Source organism: Mus caroli, unplaced genomic scaffold (genome assembly GCF_978045245.1).
Source record: "Mus caroli unplaced genomic scaffold, Mus_caroli_1 scaffold_4, whole genome shotgun sequence".
Lineage (NCBI taxonomy): Eukaryota > Metazoa > Chordata > Mammalia > Rodentia > Muridae > Mus > Mus caroli.
This window is the reverse complement of record NW_028227259.1, coordinates 124885694-124901551: the sequence shown is the minus strand read 5'-3', so window position 1 is coordinate 124901551 and position 15858 is coordinate 124885694. Positions and strand designations below refer to the sequence as shown.

Sequence of the window (15858 nt, the reverse complement as noted above, 5' to 3'; positions counted from 1 at the left end):
TAATCCACCTTCACCACACTCAGCCCTATAGCCTCAGGAAGTCCCCTGACATCCAAGGGCCCCAAAGAGATAGATAGATAGATAGGTAGATAGATAGATATAGATAGATAGATAGATAGATAGATAGATAGATAGATAGGAACCAGAACCATATATATATATATATATATATATATTGCACTCTTAAAAGGACAGAGAAAGCCAGGCGTGGTGGCGCACGCCTTTAATCCCAGCACTCGGGAGGCAGAGGCAGGCGGATTTCTGAGTTCGAGGCCAGCCTGGTCTACAAAGTGAGTTCCAGGACAGCCAGGGCTACACAGAGAAACCCTGTCTCGAAAAAAAACCAAAAAAAAAAAAAAAAAAAAAGGACAGAGAAGAGCTGGCCCCAGCTCTAGATGGACAGAGAGGTGGTGGGAAGAGCCCGGAAGCCCGCATCTATCCTGTTCTGTGTGACAGGGACAGAGTGACCAGTGCATGCTCCTAGGAATGGGATCCTGAGATCCCGCCCCTTCTGGGCCTGCAGCCACAGGTGGCTGTTAACTGCCTGTAGTCCTTCTTCTCAGCCCTCCTTGGTGAAAGGCCTCACTGTGCTACATCAGCCAGATTACATCCATTAGTCATTCAACAAGCATCATGGCAGCCTGTTGCCATGGAAAGTGCAAAGGCGTTGAGGCGTCAACTCCCAGCCCTCCTCACTCTTGTGGGAAGTCGGACAAACCGAGTAACCTCTCTGAGCTTCCAGAGATTTTGCTTCCTGCCCATAACATGAGGACACAGCCTTACCTCCAGGGGCTGAATGGAACGGACACTCAATAAGCAGAAGCCATCATTTGTGATGATCTTGGGCCACAGAGGTGAACCGTGGTGGAAGCCCTTAGGGGCCTTTTGAGCAGGAACCAGTTTTGTGTAAGTGGTTAAAGTAGTTGATTTGTGTGATATGGGGTGTCACAGAGGAGGAGGAGGAGGAGGAGGAGGAGGAGGAGGAGGAGGAGGAGGGAAGACCAATGAATCTAGAGAGGCTGCTGAGAGGAGTTGGCTGGATTCTTCTTTTGTGTTTGCTTCTAAATCCCTGTGTAACTTTGAGTTGATGACTTCCTTACCCTGAGAACCTCAGCTTCCCATCGATCGCAAGGTGGTCATTAAGCAGTGACTATATGTAGCTGTGAATTGTTTCTTCTAAAAAACAAACAAACAAAACAAAACAACAACAACAAAACGCAGGTGTCCTGGGCAGGGTAAAGACTCCAGCTGATCCAGTTTTGGTTCTGGGAGTGAGCCTAGTGTAGCCTGCCCTTCACCCTTGCTCTCCCTTCCCCCTGCCCTCCCCCAACCTCCCCAGATCCCAACAGAGGAGCGAGCAAGGGCCACTCTGGTCTGGCTCCCAAACAGGTCCCTTAACCCTGCTCAGCTGCCTGGATCGCAGTCCCACACAGCCTCATCTTCCCCTATCTAAACAGGTCAGGTCCTGGATGTCTCCTCTCTCAGTCCATACCTGTGTCTGCAGATGCTGTGTTCAGCTTGCCAGAGGCCAGAGGGCCTATCACAGTGCCCATGAATGCTTAAACTGCTGCTCCAAGAGATCACCCTGTACTTGGCCAGTGGCCTTGTGAGCAGTCCTTAGACTGTCTCTAAATCAGATTCATTCATTCAAGTACTTATTGAGCGCCTGCTGTGTACCAGGCCCTAGCATAGACGCTAAATGCAAAGATGATAGATTGGAACCAGAACCCCTAAACACAGATCGGATCTGATGCCTCGTGGGCCCAGCCGGGGACTCGGTGACTCGCGTGTCACAGCGGCTGGGCGGATCGGTCTCCTCCCCTTCCTCTACCCGCCCCGCCCCGAGGCCGCCTCCACCCGCGGGATCCCAGCGACGCGTCCGCCGCGTCCGCGCGCCAGGACTACTGCGTCCTCCTGTCTGTCTGTCTATCCGGCGGCGGGCGAGGTCCGGGCTGGGGCAAAGCGGTGCCCTCCTTCCCTCCCTCCCGGGAGCCAGTGGAGAAAGAGTCAGCGGGGGAAAGAGCCAGCGCGGGGAGATCACGGTGAGCGTGTAGCGCAGGGACCCCAAATCCCTGGCTCCGGCGGGCCCACGGGCAGATGCCACCGGGCGGGGACATAACGACCTGCAGCTCTTTTGCCCCCGGGGACGCCACCCCTGAGGAAACCTCGGTCGCGGCTCCATCTGGCACCCTCCATCCATCTCGACATCCCGCATCTTGAACTCGAATCCCTGCATCCCACATCCTTCATTCCGCATCCCCGAATTCTGCATCTCCACATCCCGCGTCCCTGCATCCCACACCGCAGCCCCCGGTAGCGCGCGGCCCGGGGCGGGGGACGCGCTCTAACCGAACACGGGCCACTGCGGGTGACAGCCTGGGGTATGATGCCCGCTGTTCTCCGGGTACCCCAGGGACTGCAGGGCACAGACCCCTGAGCCTCCCTGCCGCCCCCCCACCGGCGCCCCATTGTTCTCTGTCGCGGCTCCTGGGAGGGGGAGGGGGCTGCTCTCTTCTTAAAGGGCCCTTTCCCCTTCTTGTCGCCCCTGCAGGTCGCGAACACCAGTGGGGTGGGGCGTGCCCACGGCCCCCGCCCCTCCCCAGGGTCCCCCAGCTGCAGGTCCGGACCCGCGATCCCCACGCTCCGCCCCCTTCCCTGGGAGATCTACGACCACTCAGGCCGGCCAGGAGAGGGGACAGGGGTGCAGGGGTGCAGGGAGCCCCGTCGGGAGGGGCGGACCCGAGTCACCCCAAAGCGAGGCACGGGATCTGGAAAGCGGAGCCGAGCGCGCAAGGAGCAGCAGGCTGGGGCCAGGGCCTCCCGGGTGACAAGGCCCTGCGTGGCGGACAGAAGGAACGGGAGAGAAGCAGGGACAGGCCAGACTTAGAGGGGCAAGCGCCTCCTCACTCCTGCACCTGCACCGAGGGGACTAAAGGATTGAGATCATGTCCCCCACCTAGGACAGACATTGCCTACCGCGCACCGCTGTGTGCAACAGCTGCGCTCTGCGGGAAGGGGTCCTCGCAGCGTCTGGATGGCCACCCATCCCCCTAACCCAGGCCTCTAGGCCTTGGAGACGAGCCCAGCTGGAAAAGAGGCCACACTCCTCGCCGCCCGCCCTGGAGAGGGAGGACGAAGCTTCCCCGGTGCTCCCAGGCCCAGGAGGAGCTGGGCCAGCAACAGTGGGGACCTGGCCCCGCAGGCGGCAGCGGCCATGTCACGGCCAGGCCAAGGTGTGATGGTGCCGGTGAACGGGCTGGGCTTCCCGCCGCAGAACGTGGCCCGGGTGGTGGTGTGGGAGTGGCTCAATGAGCACAGCCGCTGGCGACCCTACACGGCCACCGTGTGCCACCACATCGAGAATGTTCTTAAGGAGGATGCCCGGGGCTCTGTGGTCCTTGGCCAGGTGGACGCCCAGCTGGTGCCCTACATCATCGACCTACAATCCATGCATCAGTTCCGGCAAGACACAGGTGAGTGGCCTCCCACAGGCTGGGCCAGCAGCTCTCACAGGGGACAGGGGAGGGGGGAGGGGGAATGCAACAATTCCCCCCTCCCAGGATCCCTGAAAGGGGAGTCTTGGGCTCCTGAGAAAAGAGACGGTGTGACCTGGTCCAGATTAACATGTTGGTTCCAGCCCTGTGTCTTAGTTAGTGGGTGGGAGGATGGATAAGCAAATCACACAGCTCCAAGCCTCAGTTTCTTCGCCTGTCAAGTGGGTAGGTTGCTGTCTCTCTGAGCTATGTAAAGATTTCTTTAAGTGGAGCCCTCTTCCCCCCAGCCCTGAGCCCCTCAGTGCTTTAGCACACCCTCTTACCAAACCCACAGGGCTGTTTGGTTTCTCTCTACTAATCACAGGCAGAAAGTCTCTCCCCTCCACCCCCCAATTCCCAGTGGGCCATTTTACAGGCAAAAGAAACTGAGTCTCTTCTGCAGCTGATTTGCACTCAGAGCTGAGCTCAAAATCCAGGCAGCTGGGAGTCCAGAGCCATGGGGACAAGCCGGCTGCAGGGGTGGGGTAGGGGTGGGGTAGGGGTGGGGTGGGGGGGGTAGGGGGGGTAGGGGGGTGGGGAGGGCAGATGATTCCTGAGAAATGCTGATGATGTCTAAGGTGGTGGTGGGGCCATGCTGGAAGAAAGAATGGCAGTGGCCTAGGAACGATGAGACATTGAAGTGTCAAGGAGTGTAGAAATTCTTAATGGTCTGAAATGGTGCTGCTAAGCCTGATGTTAGGAGTGGCCTGTGACTGGGGGGCAGGGTAGGGGGTGCTGGCCATCTTGGTGGCCCCCTGGTGTGGGTGGTAGCTGTTGATGTTGTTCCCGGTGTGTCTGTGGTACAATCGTAACCGTGACGCTAGAGATGTCCCTACTCTCAGGCCCTCTCTCCTCTTCCGGGGATTTGTCACCTCTGTGGAGAGTTTCTGCCACATCACTGGGTGGCCTCTGAGACACAACGACAGGCAGTGTGCAGTGAGGCCCTGCCTCATGGGAACCAAGGAGTCCTTGGTGTGTTTGACCTCGAGGGGCAGTGATGGGGACTGAGGAGGCCTCTGTGCTTTCCTGGGTGACCGCTGCAGGCAGCTAGCTGTGATGACAATAGAATTTTCACCCTTCCTGTAGCTTCCTGGCCAACCTGGAGGCCACTAACCACCTGTAGCTATTTCATCTCGAGTTAGTTAAAATAAAAATATGTCATCACGGAGCCACGCTTTGATCGCCACAAGCAGGGCTAAGCAGTGTAGACCCAGGGTTTCCAGGGTTACAGGGTCCAGACATGCAAGGGGCAGGGGGGAGGGGGACACACATCTCCAATGGCCTGTCAATGCAACATTTCAATGTATCTGTTTCCATAGCTTCAGGCATCCATCCACCTTGGCCAGGCCTGTCATAAGGACATTTACTGACCTCCTACTATGTGCTGGAGTGCAGTAGGGAATGAGACCCTTCTTAGCAGGAACTGGCCACTAGCAATTGTCCCTATGTGGTCCAGGACCAAGCAGGAGGCAAGAGCCTGCGGGATAGAGATGTATGGATGCTTGGGAAGATAGATCAGGATGTGGTGTTCCCAGAAAAAGGGACCAGCCAGTGCAAAGGTCCTGGGGTGACAAGGAACTGCAGATTTTCACATATACTGAGTTTGGGAGACCGGGAAGCTGGCTCCCAACATACAGATGTAAGCCTGCATGCATCCTGCAGCCCTTTAGACTCATTCTCCTGGAGAAAAGGAAGGTATATGGGGTCTGAGAGGAGTAGAGGGGCTGGTCCCCTCACCTGCACCTTAGTTTAACTTTCTGTAACTTCACAGTGTTGGCTGTAGAGATTTTCCGGGACTTAACTTGGAGGGTGGGGTCCTTAGAAGCAGAAATAGCCCTTCCCAAGGGCCCCAAACTTGTATCTTTGCCCATGGTCCTCCCTTGGGGTCTCCTTCAAGTCTCAGCACCCCAATCTCCACCCTCCAAGTCCCTATAATCCCAGGCCTACTCCCTACAGTATCATTCTCTGGCCCAACCCAGGCCTGAACCCTCACCTCCCAACCTCTCTTCAGCACTTCTTCAAGCCACGCCTAGCCTGTGAGCTGGGAAAGGGACTGGGCCTCTGAGCGCCTGCCAAGATCCCCCAACAAGGTACAGAGTCTAGAAACCTGGAGGGAAGTAAGGGGGGCAGCTTATGATTCTGGGAAGCTTGGTGCCAGGCTGCCTCCCTGCAGAGAGACAGACTGGGCTGAGCTGGTTAGGAAAGGCCTCTCTGGCCCTCCCTGCCCCAGTTCCAGGAAAGAAGCAAGCCATAAAGGAAACAGGTTTCCCTTTAACTCTGAGAAGTCGGGGGACCAAGTCTGAGGACCCCTCTCCTTCCCAGGCCTCAGTTTCCACATTAAGCAGAGAGAGTGGAGCCTGTCTCACCTCACCTCCTACCCCACAGTGAACCTGTAGCCTGGCACACTGAGGATGAGAGGAGGGTGGTACCTTCTAATGCCAGGGGCTGGGAATTGTGCTCAGTTGATAGAGGGGGCATAGGCAACATGTCGGTGCACACCTGACACTCCAGCACACCGAGGTGCGGGCAGGAGGGGATCGCAAGTTCAAGGTCATCCTCAGCTACAAAGTGAGTTCGAGACTAGCCTGGGATATACAAGGCCTTGTCTCCAAAACTAAACCAAAACCAAATAAAAACAAAAAGGACCAATGTAAAGCCATAAAACCCAAAACTCACATCCATGCACCGAAACTTTCGCACAGGGCTCCCATCTAGACTTGCTTAGTATCAAGGTCCCCTAGAAGCTTCTGAAAATTGATCTCCCCTCAGGCGGGGAGACGTGAGCCTGGTTTTGCTCTAATGCAGGAGCTGATGGGCTTTTCCAGCCTCGTGGGGCCTCTTGCGGACCAGAACTCTGCCACTGGAGCATGCGCACTGTCTCGACCCTATGCAAATGAGCAAGTGTGGCTGGGTTCCGATAAACCTTGTGGCCACCTCTGATATTTGAATTTTGTGCCATTTTCGGGGCTCTTAAGTTATTATATATTTTTTACAACTGTTGGAAAATGTAAAAACCACTCTCCATTCTTCTGCGGACGGGGTGTGTGTGTGTGTGTGTGTGTGTGTGTGTGTGTGTGTGTAGGCATCGACCCCCTCCCCCTGCAGCCCACCCCACCCCCACCCCCTGCCAGAGCATCTTTTTAAACCTGCCTGGTGGGGTGTGACAGGAGCTGACACTCCAGAACACCCGGCGTGATGTAGGCACGCCTCAGGATGTGCCAGACGGAGCTTGTGTTCAGTGCAAACACGCGCGCGCGGCCACAGCCTGCTCGCCCGGCACACAAATGTCCTGTCTGTCTGCCTGCAAGGCTGCGGGCCAGCCAGCCGAAGGGAGGGGAAGGGGAGAGGGCCAGGTGTCAGGCTTGGGGACAAGAAGAGAGGACAGACCTGTCACGTGGGGGGTCTGGGGGGAGACAATTGTTTACTCAGCTGCCCCAGATGTTTCCACCTACCCCCCAGGGGGTGGTTCCCACAGCCCTCACGTGGAGGCAAAGGCTACATGCCCTGACCTCAGGATATTAGATCCCTAACGGTTACACCCCATTGTCTGTGGCTTGCTAGGTTCCCCTTGGGCTTCTATGTGGGTGAGGACACTTTTCTTTTCTGTGCTGGGATTTGAACTTTGAGCCCCAGACCTCACACATACTGAGCAAGGGCTTTTCCACTGACGAACATTGCCCACCCCTCTTCAGTGTTCATTTTGAGACAGGCTCTACCCTGCTGGTCTTGAACTTGTGACCCTCCTTCTCATTCTCCTGATGGAATGGCAGGCCTGGCTGGGCTCCCTTTGCCTGAAGCTTCACACCACTTCAGGTGGTTGCAAATTGACAGGACCTGAGGGGTTGGGCCAAATGAGCTCACAGAGGTCAAGGAGCCATGGGGATTTGGGGGTGAGGGGCTAGGGATGGCTTTAACCCTCCCCAACAATGTCTCTGAGGTCTACAAGAGTTAGACTCCAGATAGGAAGACTGAGGCCCAGAGAAGGTGAGTCGCCTGCCCAGGATGACACAGCCTAGCAGCCCCAGGGCCTCCCTCAAGACATTCTTTACATAGCTAGAAACACGTGATCTAGTCCCTGAGAATAGCAGGCTCCACAGTCTCTGTGGCCAGGGGGGTGGGGGTGGGGATAGAGGGTTCCTGTGTGACGGGTGTCTCCCATGTTCCTCCTCACCCATAAGAAACAGCTAAGACAGACACCATGTTGGAGGCTCCACCAGCAACTGTGGCTCAAGATGCTAGGCTGGAGACAGGCATAGGGGACCTACATCCCTTCCCTGGGCAGCCAGGACTCCCTCATCCCTCATCCAGCCCTTAAGGGCAGGTAGGTCCTGCCTGAGACACTTAGACTGGGGGGGGGGGGTGAGGTCACCCAGAGAGAAAGTGCAGCTATTGCCACAATTCCAACATTTACAGTCCAGATGGGATGATGACAAAGCCCCAGAGAGGGTGAGTGACCTGCCCAAGGTTACACAGCTTTTCTCTCACAAACCAAAACTAGGCATCTTAAGTCAGGTCTCAAGGATAGAGATGAAGGCTGGGTATTCCTTCTCCCTGTCTCCTGAGAACTCTCTCTCTCCAGCCTGTTGCTATGTTCGAACTAAGGCAGGGACATCTTGAGGCACACTGGAGCCTCTAGGACCTGGGTCCATGACTACCACACCTCTGAGGCTGTTTCCTAGCAGGTCTGGGGCTCAGCTTGATGCCAGAGCAACAGGAACTGGAAGGAGGGTTCTGTCAGACCCAGCTAAGCTGTCAACAGCTAAGCTGTGTCCTTGTGCCTCGTGTCCCTGTCTCAGCCTGTACCTCCCCTGTACTTCTGTTCTTTGGGGGTCTACTGTTGGTCAGGCCCATGACTCTTGAGGCCCCAACTCCATCATTGGTATTGCCCAGAGCTTGGTACTGGGCTGGGTGTTGGGGGTCTCAGAGAGAAAGACAGAACCAATCAATCTCAGATTTTATCTATCAGTACCAAAGCCATGCCAGCGCTGAGGAGAGATAAAAGCCAGCATGTTGTTGTGGAAATGACTTCTGAGCCCAGTCCTGACACTGAGGCCAACAGAAAGGTGTACAAAAGCCCACCTGCTGCTGGCTGTGTGATTGTGGGAAAGCCACTTAACCTCTCTGGGCCTCCATTTACTGCAGTGTAAACATGGGAGTAATCCTTCCCTGGGACGGTTTTTCGAGAAGCCTGGAGAAGACTCTTGTACATCATTCTTAGGGACACTTACGTAGGAGAAGGACCTGAGAGCCTTCTGAGGCCCAGGGCGTTCCAAGCAGGCAGTCTGGACTCCTATGGGAGTGCAGACATGTGCCAGGGTCTAAGAAGCAGCAATCAGCACAGGAGGTGCACTCAGGCCTGGGGACAGAGGGAGGTGGCGACAAACAGGGGTTGCAAACGGTGGTCCCTTGGGGGCCCTTAAGACCTGGCAGACTTGGTTGCCAGCTGCTGCCCTTTAACAGTCAGGCCCCAAGGGACTCCGAGCCAGTATGCAGTACCAGCATCATCGTTAATCTCAGACCCTGGGAGGCTGGTGTAGGTGAGCCAGGGAAGGGAAGGTTCTCCTGCAGTGAGTAGGGCTCCCCTCAGCCACACCCTGAAGCTGGGTGGTGGGAGCGCCTGTCCAGAATGTAGCCAGGGGTTGAGACACAGGCTGGGGAGTGGGGGTGGGTGGGGGTGCTGTAGTAACCCCCAAAGGCTGCTATGGGATACCTTGGATGGCCTTGAAGGTCCTGAATCTGTGAAGAGGGGTTTTGGGTCACAGTACCTCCTGCCTCCCTCCCCTCCTCTCTTCTCTGGCAGCTATGGAGTCTATCTTAGATGTGAGGGGGGGACTGAAAGCCAGGATGGGGGTACCTCTGTGATGGAAGAGAGAGTGCAGAGAAGGTGAAAAAGAGCCTGGTGGGAGGAGGATGGGGAGGGGGGAGGGGAGGGAGGACTGTGGTCGAGATGGAAGAGAGGAGGGGGAAGAAGAGGAGGAGGAGGAAGAAGAAGAGTAGTCATGGTAGAAAGTGGGAGTTTGGGGGCAGTAGCATGCCCAGATTCCTCTTCATGCAAGGACCCCAGGGACCTCCCCATTTTCCCCTGAACCTCCTGCCTCCTATCTAACCACTGACACATCAGAGTCACACCCAACCCTGGCCTGTCCTCAGCATAACCCTGCCTTCTCACCATGATCCCACTCAGCCTAGGACAGCAGCCAAAGCCATGGGGGCCCAGACCTGACATAGACCACCTTGGAACCCTGTGGGTGGGAACAAGCCCCCCCCTGTCTGGCCCAGGAGTTCACTGGGCATAGCAAGAAGCTGTGACTTTGACTCACCAGAGTCCCCAAGCCTCCGTTTTATCTGCAGTATGGACCCGGCAGCAGCAGCTTTGGCCAGGCTGTCCAGCCTTAAGTCATTTTACAGGGTCCAGTTCCCTGGTGTGCTTGAGGCCCTGGGTTCAATTCCCAGCCCTTCATAAACCAGGGGTGGGTGGTAGAGTACAGCTGTAATCCCAGCACTGGGGAGGCAGAAGGATTAGAAATTCAAGGTTATCCTCTGCTACATAGGGAGCTTGAAGCCAGCCTGGGCAACGTGAAGCCCTGTCTCAAAGAAAAAAAAATCAATATGAATTTAATGAGTACCTACTGTGTGCGAGTGTTACAAATGTCACAATCAGCAGGGCAGACACAGAAAGCCTGCCTGTGGTACTTAGTCCTGGTGAGGTGAGGAGGTACCACAGAAGACCAGGACATGGGGCTGTCTCTGACCTTGGGTCTGCACAGCTGCCAGACTGGGGCTGTGTCTCCTCAGATCCTGCGTCTTTGCCCTTGCTCTGCCTCCATGACAGAACCTCTCTGGGCCCCTCCCACATTCTCTCTGGACCTGGTCCAGACTGCCACCTCCACCTGCTCAGACAGCAGTGACTGGGGTGCATGAAGGAGCCTGGCAGGCAGCCCCATAGCCTGGCACCCTGAGCAGTAGAACAAAGGACCCAGCCATCATAGGTGGCTGCCAAGACAGCCTGCCCATACCTGCAACCCAGCTCTTCCACAGTGACAGTGGCACAGCCCCTGTGAGTCTCTGTCCATCTCTCTTGGGCTTTGGTGGGGTCACCAAGGGTAGCAGAGCTCAGGGGAAATGGCCATGTGGAGGCAGGGGGATGGAGGATCATTCCTGTTGAGGTGTGTGTAGCCAGGTCCTATGGGAGAGACAGCCTTAGTTCAAGCTCTGACTGGCTAGCCAGGTGACCTCAGACAAGTTTCTCTGTCAGGGACTCAGTTTCCCCATCTCAGCAGAGATGGCAAATTCAGTTGCCTGACTGGATACCAGTGCAGGCAAAGGCTGGAAACCCACAGGTCTAAGCGTGTCTTACACTTTGCCCCATGGCACATGGTAGGTGCTTAATAGATCCCTGAAGGCACGGAGCCAGTATGACATCTGTGATCCCAGCACTCTGAGGCTATGGCAGGATTATCAGTTTGATGCCAGCCTGGGCTACAAAGTGAAACCCAGTTTCAAAACCAACAACAACAAATGAAAAATACTTGAAGTCATACACAGGGTGGCCCTGACCCAGCTCTGATGACCTGTTGCTAAGGAAACCAAACCTTGTAACCACGGTCTCTGGATATTCGAGGATCTGGAAAGCCAGGCTAACGTGTCATTTATCCCCTCCCCATTTTTTTTTTGAGACAAAGTCTATGTAGCCCTGGATATCCTGAAACCTACTTTGTAGACCAGGCTAGCCTTTAACTCACAGACATTCACCTGCCTCTGCCTCCCAAGTGCTGGGATCAAAGGCATGCGTCACTATGCCTGCTTACACTCCTAGTTTTTAAATGTTGCTCATGAGGTATTTTTTCTCATCATAAGCAATGGGCAAGCAGAGAAAGCCCACATTCATGCCAGTGAGAACCTCCATTCTGGCCATGGAAATGGCCCACTTAGTATCATCCATAGCCACATATTGCATCATTCACTCACTGCATCATTCATTCATTGCATCACTCATTCATTGCATCATTCATTCACTGCATCATTCGTTCACTCATATCCAGCCATCATTTCCACGGCGCTGACCTTGTGCTACTGATGATGCTGAGACGGAAAAAGGGGCTGAGAAACCTGCCCCAACCTTTTGGGAGAGGGGTGTGGCCAGACTGAACCGGACACAGACAGCCTGTCACCTGGTGATGCAGCTTTTGGTTCTCCAGAGCACAAGATGTTAAGGGAGCCTGTGGGAGAGTCCTTGGTTCTCTTTTGAGATGGTGGAGAGGATTCCAGAGCTAAGCCAAGAAAGTTAAACTCGGAGGGGAAGAAAAGTGGGAGGGTGGAGGAACGTTTTAGACAATTGGGGGTTTTGGCAGGTGGCAGCCCCGCCCCTGCTACCCCTCTCCTGCCCCCGCCCAAGAATACTGATGTTCCGTATTGTGTCCATTTCACAGACTGGAAGGAACAGCTTGGTAGGGGGCGGGGGCAGTCAACGGGAGGAGAATTCAGGATCCCACTGTCTCCTCTCCTTACCCTTCCCACTCTGGGCTGCTGCTGAGCCAGGCCATGGGGATCCTTGTCAGGGAGGCCCCCAGGGCCATGAAATGCACAAGGACTTACACACAAACACACACACAAATACACACACATACACACACTGCAGCAGCCATAGGGCATCAGTGGCCAGAGTGGAGAAAACCTTGGGCCCAAGTCCTCCCCACCACTAGGGAGCTTGGGCAGCCCCGTGCCCAAACCACTAATGGGCCAGTGCCAAGCCTGAGAGTCCCACGGGAGCAATCACAGAGAAACAGAATCTGCAGGTTCATAGATCGCGGCCAGAGCAGGAGGCCATTGACCCGGAGCCAGCTGTTTCTCCCCCAGTCAGCCAGTGCTGGGGGTCAGACTTCTGTGTTTTCCTGGGGAGCCTCAGTTTCCCCACTTTTCAGATGGATCCCTTTAGGGAGATGATGCCAGAAGACACTGTGCAACACAGGGCTGCCTTTCTTACTGCTGCAGGAGGCGACACCAGCACAGCAGGCAGCCCAGCTGGTGTCATCTCCTGGCTGGGGTTTCGCTTCAGCCTCAGCCATGTCTCTCACTTGCTAGGTAGCCTCTGTTCCTCAGTTTCCCCCTGGTGACAGGGGCTTCTTTAACACACACAGTTAAAGAAGCAGCCCCAGACAATCTGGAGTCTAATAGACCAGGGAACTGAGGATAACGCTGCGTGTGTCCCAGAACTGCCCGGCACCTGGGTGTCCTTAGCTATACCCGGGGGACCTGTGCGTTCTCAGCTGTACCCGGGGCAGCCAGCTCCATTTCGCAGTGTGGTTGAGGATGAGATGGGGGTACAAGTGAGTTCCAGACAGGGAATAAGCTTACTGCCTGTGTCATTGGTTTCAGGGATCGCTGAAGGCACCACAACATCCTACCTGAACCTGGCATCCAGAGATGCTCAGACTTGCCCAACCCCCAGTCTGAGGCCCCCAACTTGATGGGATGGCCATGACTGACTCCCAGAGGCCTTCTCTCCCACCAGGTTTGGGTGCCCCTCACTGAGGTCATTTCCCTCAAGGAAGCCACCTCCAAAGGGAGAGGGTCTCCTCTGGGGACTGTTTAGTGCCAGTGAGGCAAGCAAGGGTTACCTCCTTCCACAAAGCCACTGTGTTCTGAAGAGCTGGAGGTGAAAGCCCCTCCCCCTCCCCATACACCTCTAGGTGTGTGTGGGGGGGGTATCTGGGTAGGAAAGCAAACTGAGGTAGTGAGCTCCCCGTGAGCTCAGGAAACAAGCAATCCTCCCACTCCCCACCTCCCCTCCTATGCTCAGCCTTCAACTCTCACCCTTCCTTACCTCCCCTCCCTAGCCCTGTCTCCTCAAATGTTAAAAGGGGCGGGTCTGTGGCCTGAGAGGGAAGGGAGGGAGGGAGAGGGCAGCAGTGAGCCTGCAAGGGCGCACGCGCAGTAGGTGCTCAGCTAGGGTATACAGTAGGGTATACAGTAATAGAAACTGATGCTTTCTGGTGGTGCTGTGTCTCCACCCACCACCTCCCTTCTCTCACTGTCTCAGCCCCTGCCTCCAGCCCTCTCTGACTCTACTGGCCTGTAGGGAGGGATAGGCATCTTGCTGCCTCGGACAGGCTATGAGTGAATGTGTGCCTGTCTCTCCATCTCTTTGTCTCCATCTCTCTCGAGTTCTCTGCCATGTCTCTTTGTCTTGCTCTGTCTGTTTGTCTGTCTGCCTCTCTCTCTCTCTCTCTGTGTCACCTATGCTCCCTTCCTTGTGTGGCTCTCACCTCTGTGCTGTCTCAGGCCCTGCAGCCTCCAGCAGACACGAGTCCCCCAAGTCCCTCATCAGTTCAGGCTGTTTTTCAGTTGTTCATTCTTATGGGACAGGGGAAGATGGAGCCAACACAAAAGCTGACACATTAACACCAGGCCCAGGACAGTCATCTGCATAGCTACTGACAGCCTTGGGGTCCCACTCTGGGTGGCCAGCCTTGGGTTGGAGAAGCCTGAGCAGTGGCCTATCTCCCAGGTTCACACATTGGGTGTCCAGTCTTTGGCTCTTTGTTCTGTCCGCAAATCTAGGCCAAGGCCACCGTGGAGAAGGCTGGCACGGCTGCCTAGGAAATCTCAAGATCCAAATCCAAGCGGACAGTGGGAGCCAGCTGCCTCCCTTCCCAACACACCCCTGGTTCATGGCCACCCTGAGCTGAAGGGGCAGTCGGACAGGCGGCAGCAGGCCCAGCAGTGCAGGGTCTAGTAGGGTGAGCGCAGCCGCCCTAATTACTCCAGCTCTCCAGGCTCCTATCCGTTCTCAAAAGGACTCCAGGGACACTGCCTTTAATAACTACCACTAAACAGGCAAGAAAATCCATGCCTGGTAAACAGAGCCCTGGGGAGGAGATGCGGGCTGGCCAGCTCCCAGAACTCTTTGCGGCAGAGTGGCCATGGCAATCTCCAGAGCCCTCTCCCAACGCCCTAGGTCCACCTCCCCTCACCTCTGCCAGGCCGGGTCCCTCCCCTCCCCCTCGGCTCCACAGGCCTGTGATTCAGCTGCACACGCTGTCCTCCCAGGCAGGTTTTGGAAACACTGTAGCGCTGTTGTAGCCTTTTGTCACCCCAGAAGTTATCAGTCAGTTCAGGAGAGGAAAGCAGGAATGATTCCAGGACAGGGCAATGGCCAAACCGTGGCAGCTTCTGTGACAGAACTAAGAAGTCCTTACTGGAGGGGCTGGGCCTTCGAGATGCTCTGTGGGATGGTAAGGAGCTCACCATGTAGGGACGCTGGAAGTGGGTCATATGTGGGATAGCAGCCAACACGGATTGATCGCATCTATACGCCAAATCCCGTGCTAGGCAGCTGTCATGCCTTCTTTTACTTTGTCCCCCAGAAGTTGCTTGGGGGAGTTGTTAACACCCCCATTTTACATATAAGACCACTGAGGCTGTTTGAGGAGCCAGGATTCCCACAGTCTCGCTGACCTACTGGCTGCTTACAAGAAGCATTCTGGAATTCTCACTCATTCTGACCCTGAGCCCCCTTTGGCTGGGGACCTGAACAGCAGGTGGAGCACAAGTGAGCAATTTCCTTGTGTCCCTCCTATCCCATCCAAAGGGGCGTGACTCTTCACGTTACCACAAAGCTGACCATAGTACTTAGGGTTCATCTCTCAACAGCCCCTCATTCTGCAAATGGGAAAACCGAGGCACCAAGCGGGGAGGAGTCTAGCAAGCAGGAGCGAGGGGACAGGATACAGGGCTTACTCCCAGCACAGAGAAAACCACAGAAAATCGATATGCAGTCCATTAAAACAAACAGGCATCAGGCCCTTGGGGAGTCTTCCTGTGGTTGGCTGAGACATTATTGGTGTCTAGGGACCATATTTCATGACACCTTCTACCCTGCCCCTTTCCTACCACAGCTACAGCTCTAAGCCTCAGTTTCCCCAGCTCTCAGGGCTGGTACTGTTGTGAGGGGCAGCCCTGGCTATTCTAACAGACAAGGTCTTTGCAACCTGTGTGGCAATACAGTGTGGGACAATCAGACAGGGTCTGTAGTCAGAAGGGCAACCTCCCAGCAGGACACTACGCTAGGCGCCCCCATTTGGCTGTAGGCTCCTGCACTCGGCACCCTGGAAACATCTCATTTCACGAGGACCTACTGTGTGAGGCACTGTGCCCAGACTGGAGATGAGGGGGTTGGAGGATTTGGCAGAGGAGCCCTTGGGGGCCTGAGCTGACAGGAAAAGAGCCTGCTGTGGCCAGGATGAGTAAGTACCAGGGAGTGGGGTACGACAAGGCAGGGACAGGGCAGCTCATTCAGCAGCCAGGTGTGGGAAGGGCTTTCCTA

The 15858-nt window shown here is 55.6% G+C and overlaps 1 protein-coding gene across 3 annotated transcripts in view; it reads left to right on the top strand.

Annotated features, from left to right (window-relative positions):
- Positions 1–1853: 1853 nt before the first annotated feature.
- Positions 1854–15858, top strand: part of Dtx1 (deltex E3 ubiquitin ligase 1) — a 29934-nt gene continuing 15929 nt past the window's right edge. For 2 of the 3 annotated variants that reach the window (XM_021162398.2, XM_029478051.2), the window contains exons 1-2: positions 1854–2042; positions 2552–3473. In XM_021162398.2, the coding sequence (XP_021018057.1) occupies positions 3215–3473 (259 nt within the window). In that variant the 5' untranslated portion in view covers positions 1854–2042; positions 2552–3214. Of the gene's footprint in view, positions 2043–2366; positions 2382–2551; positions 3474–15858 lie in introns of those variants that run through there. The other variant, XM_085837093.1, reaches the window with a different exon arrangement.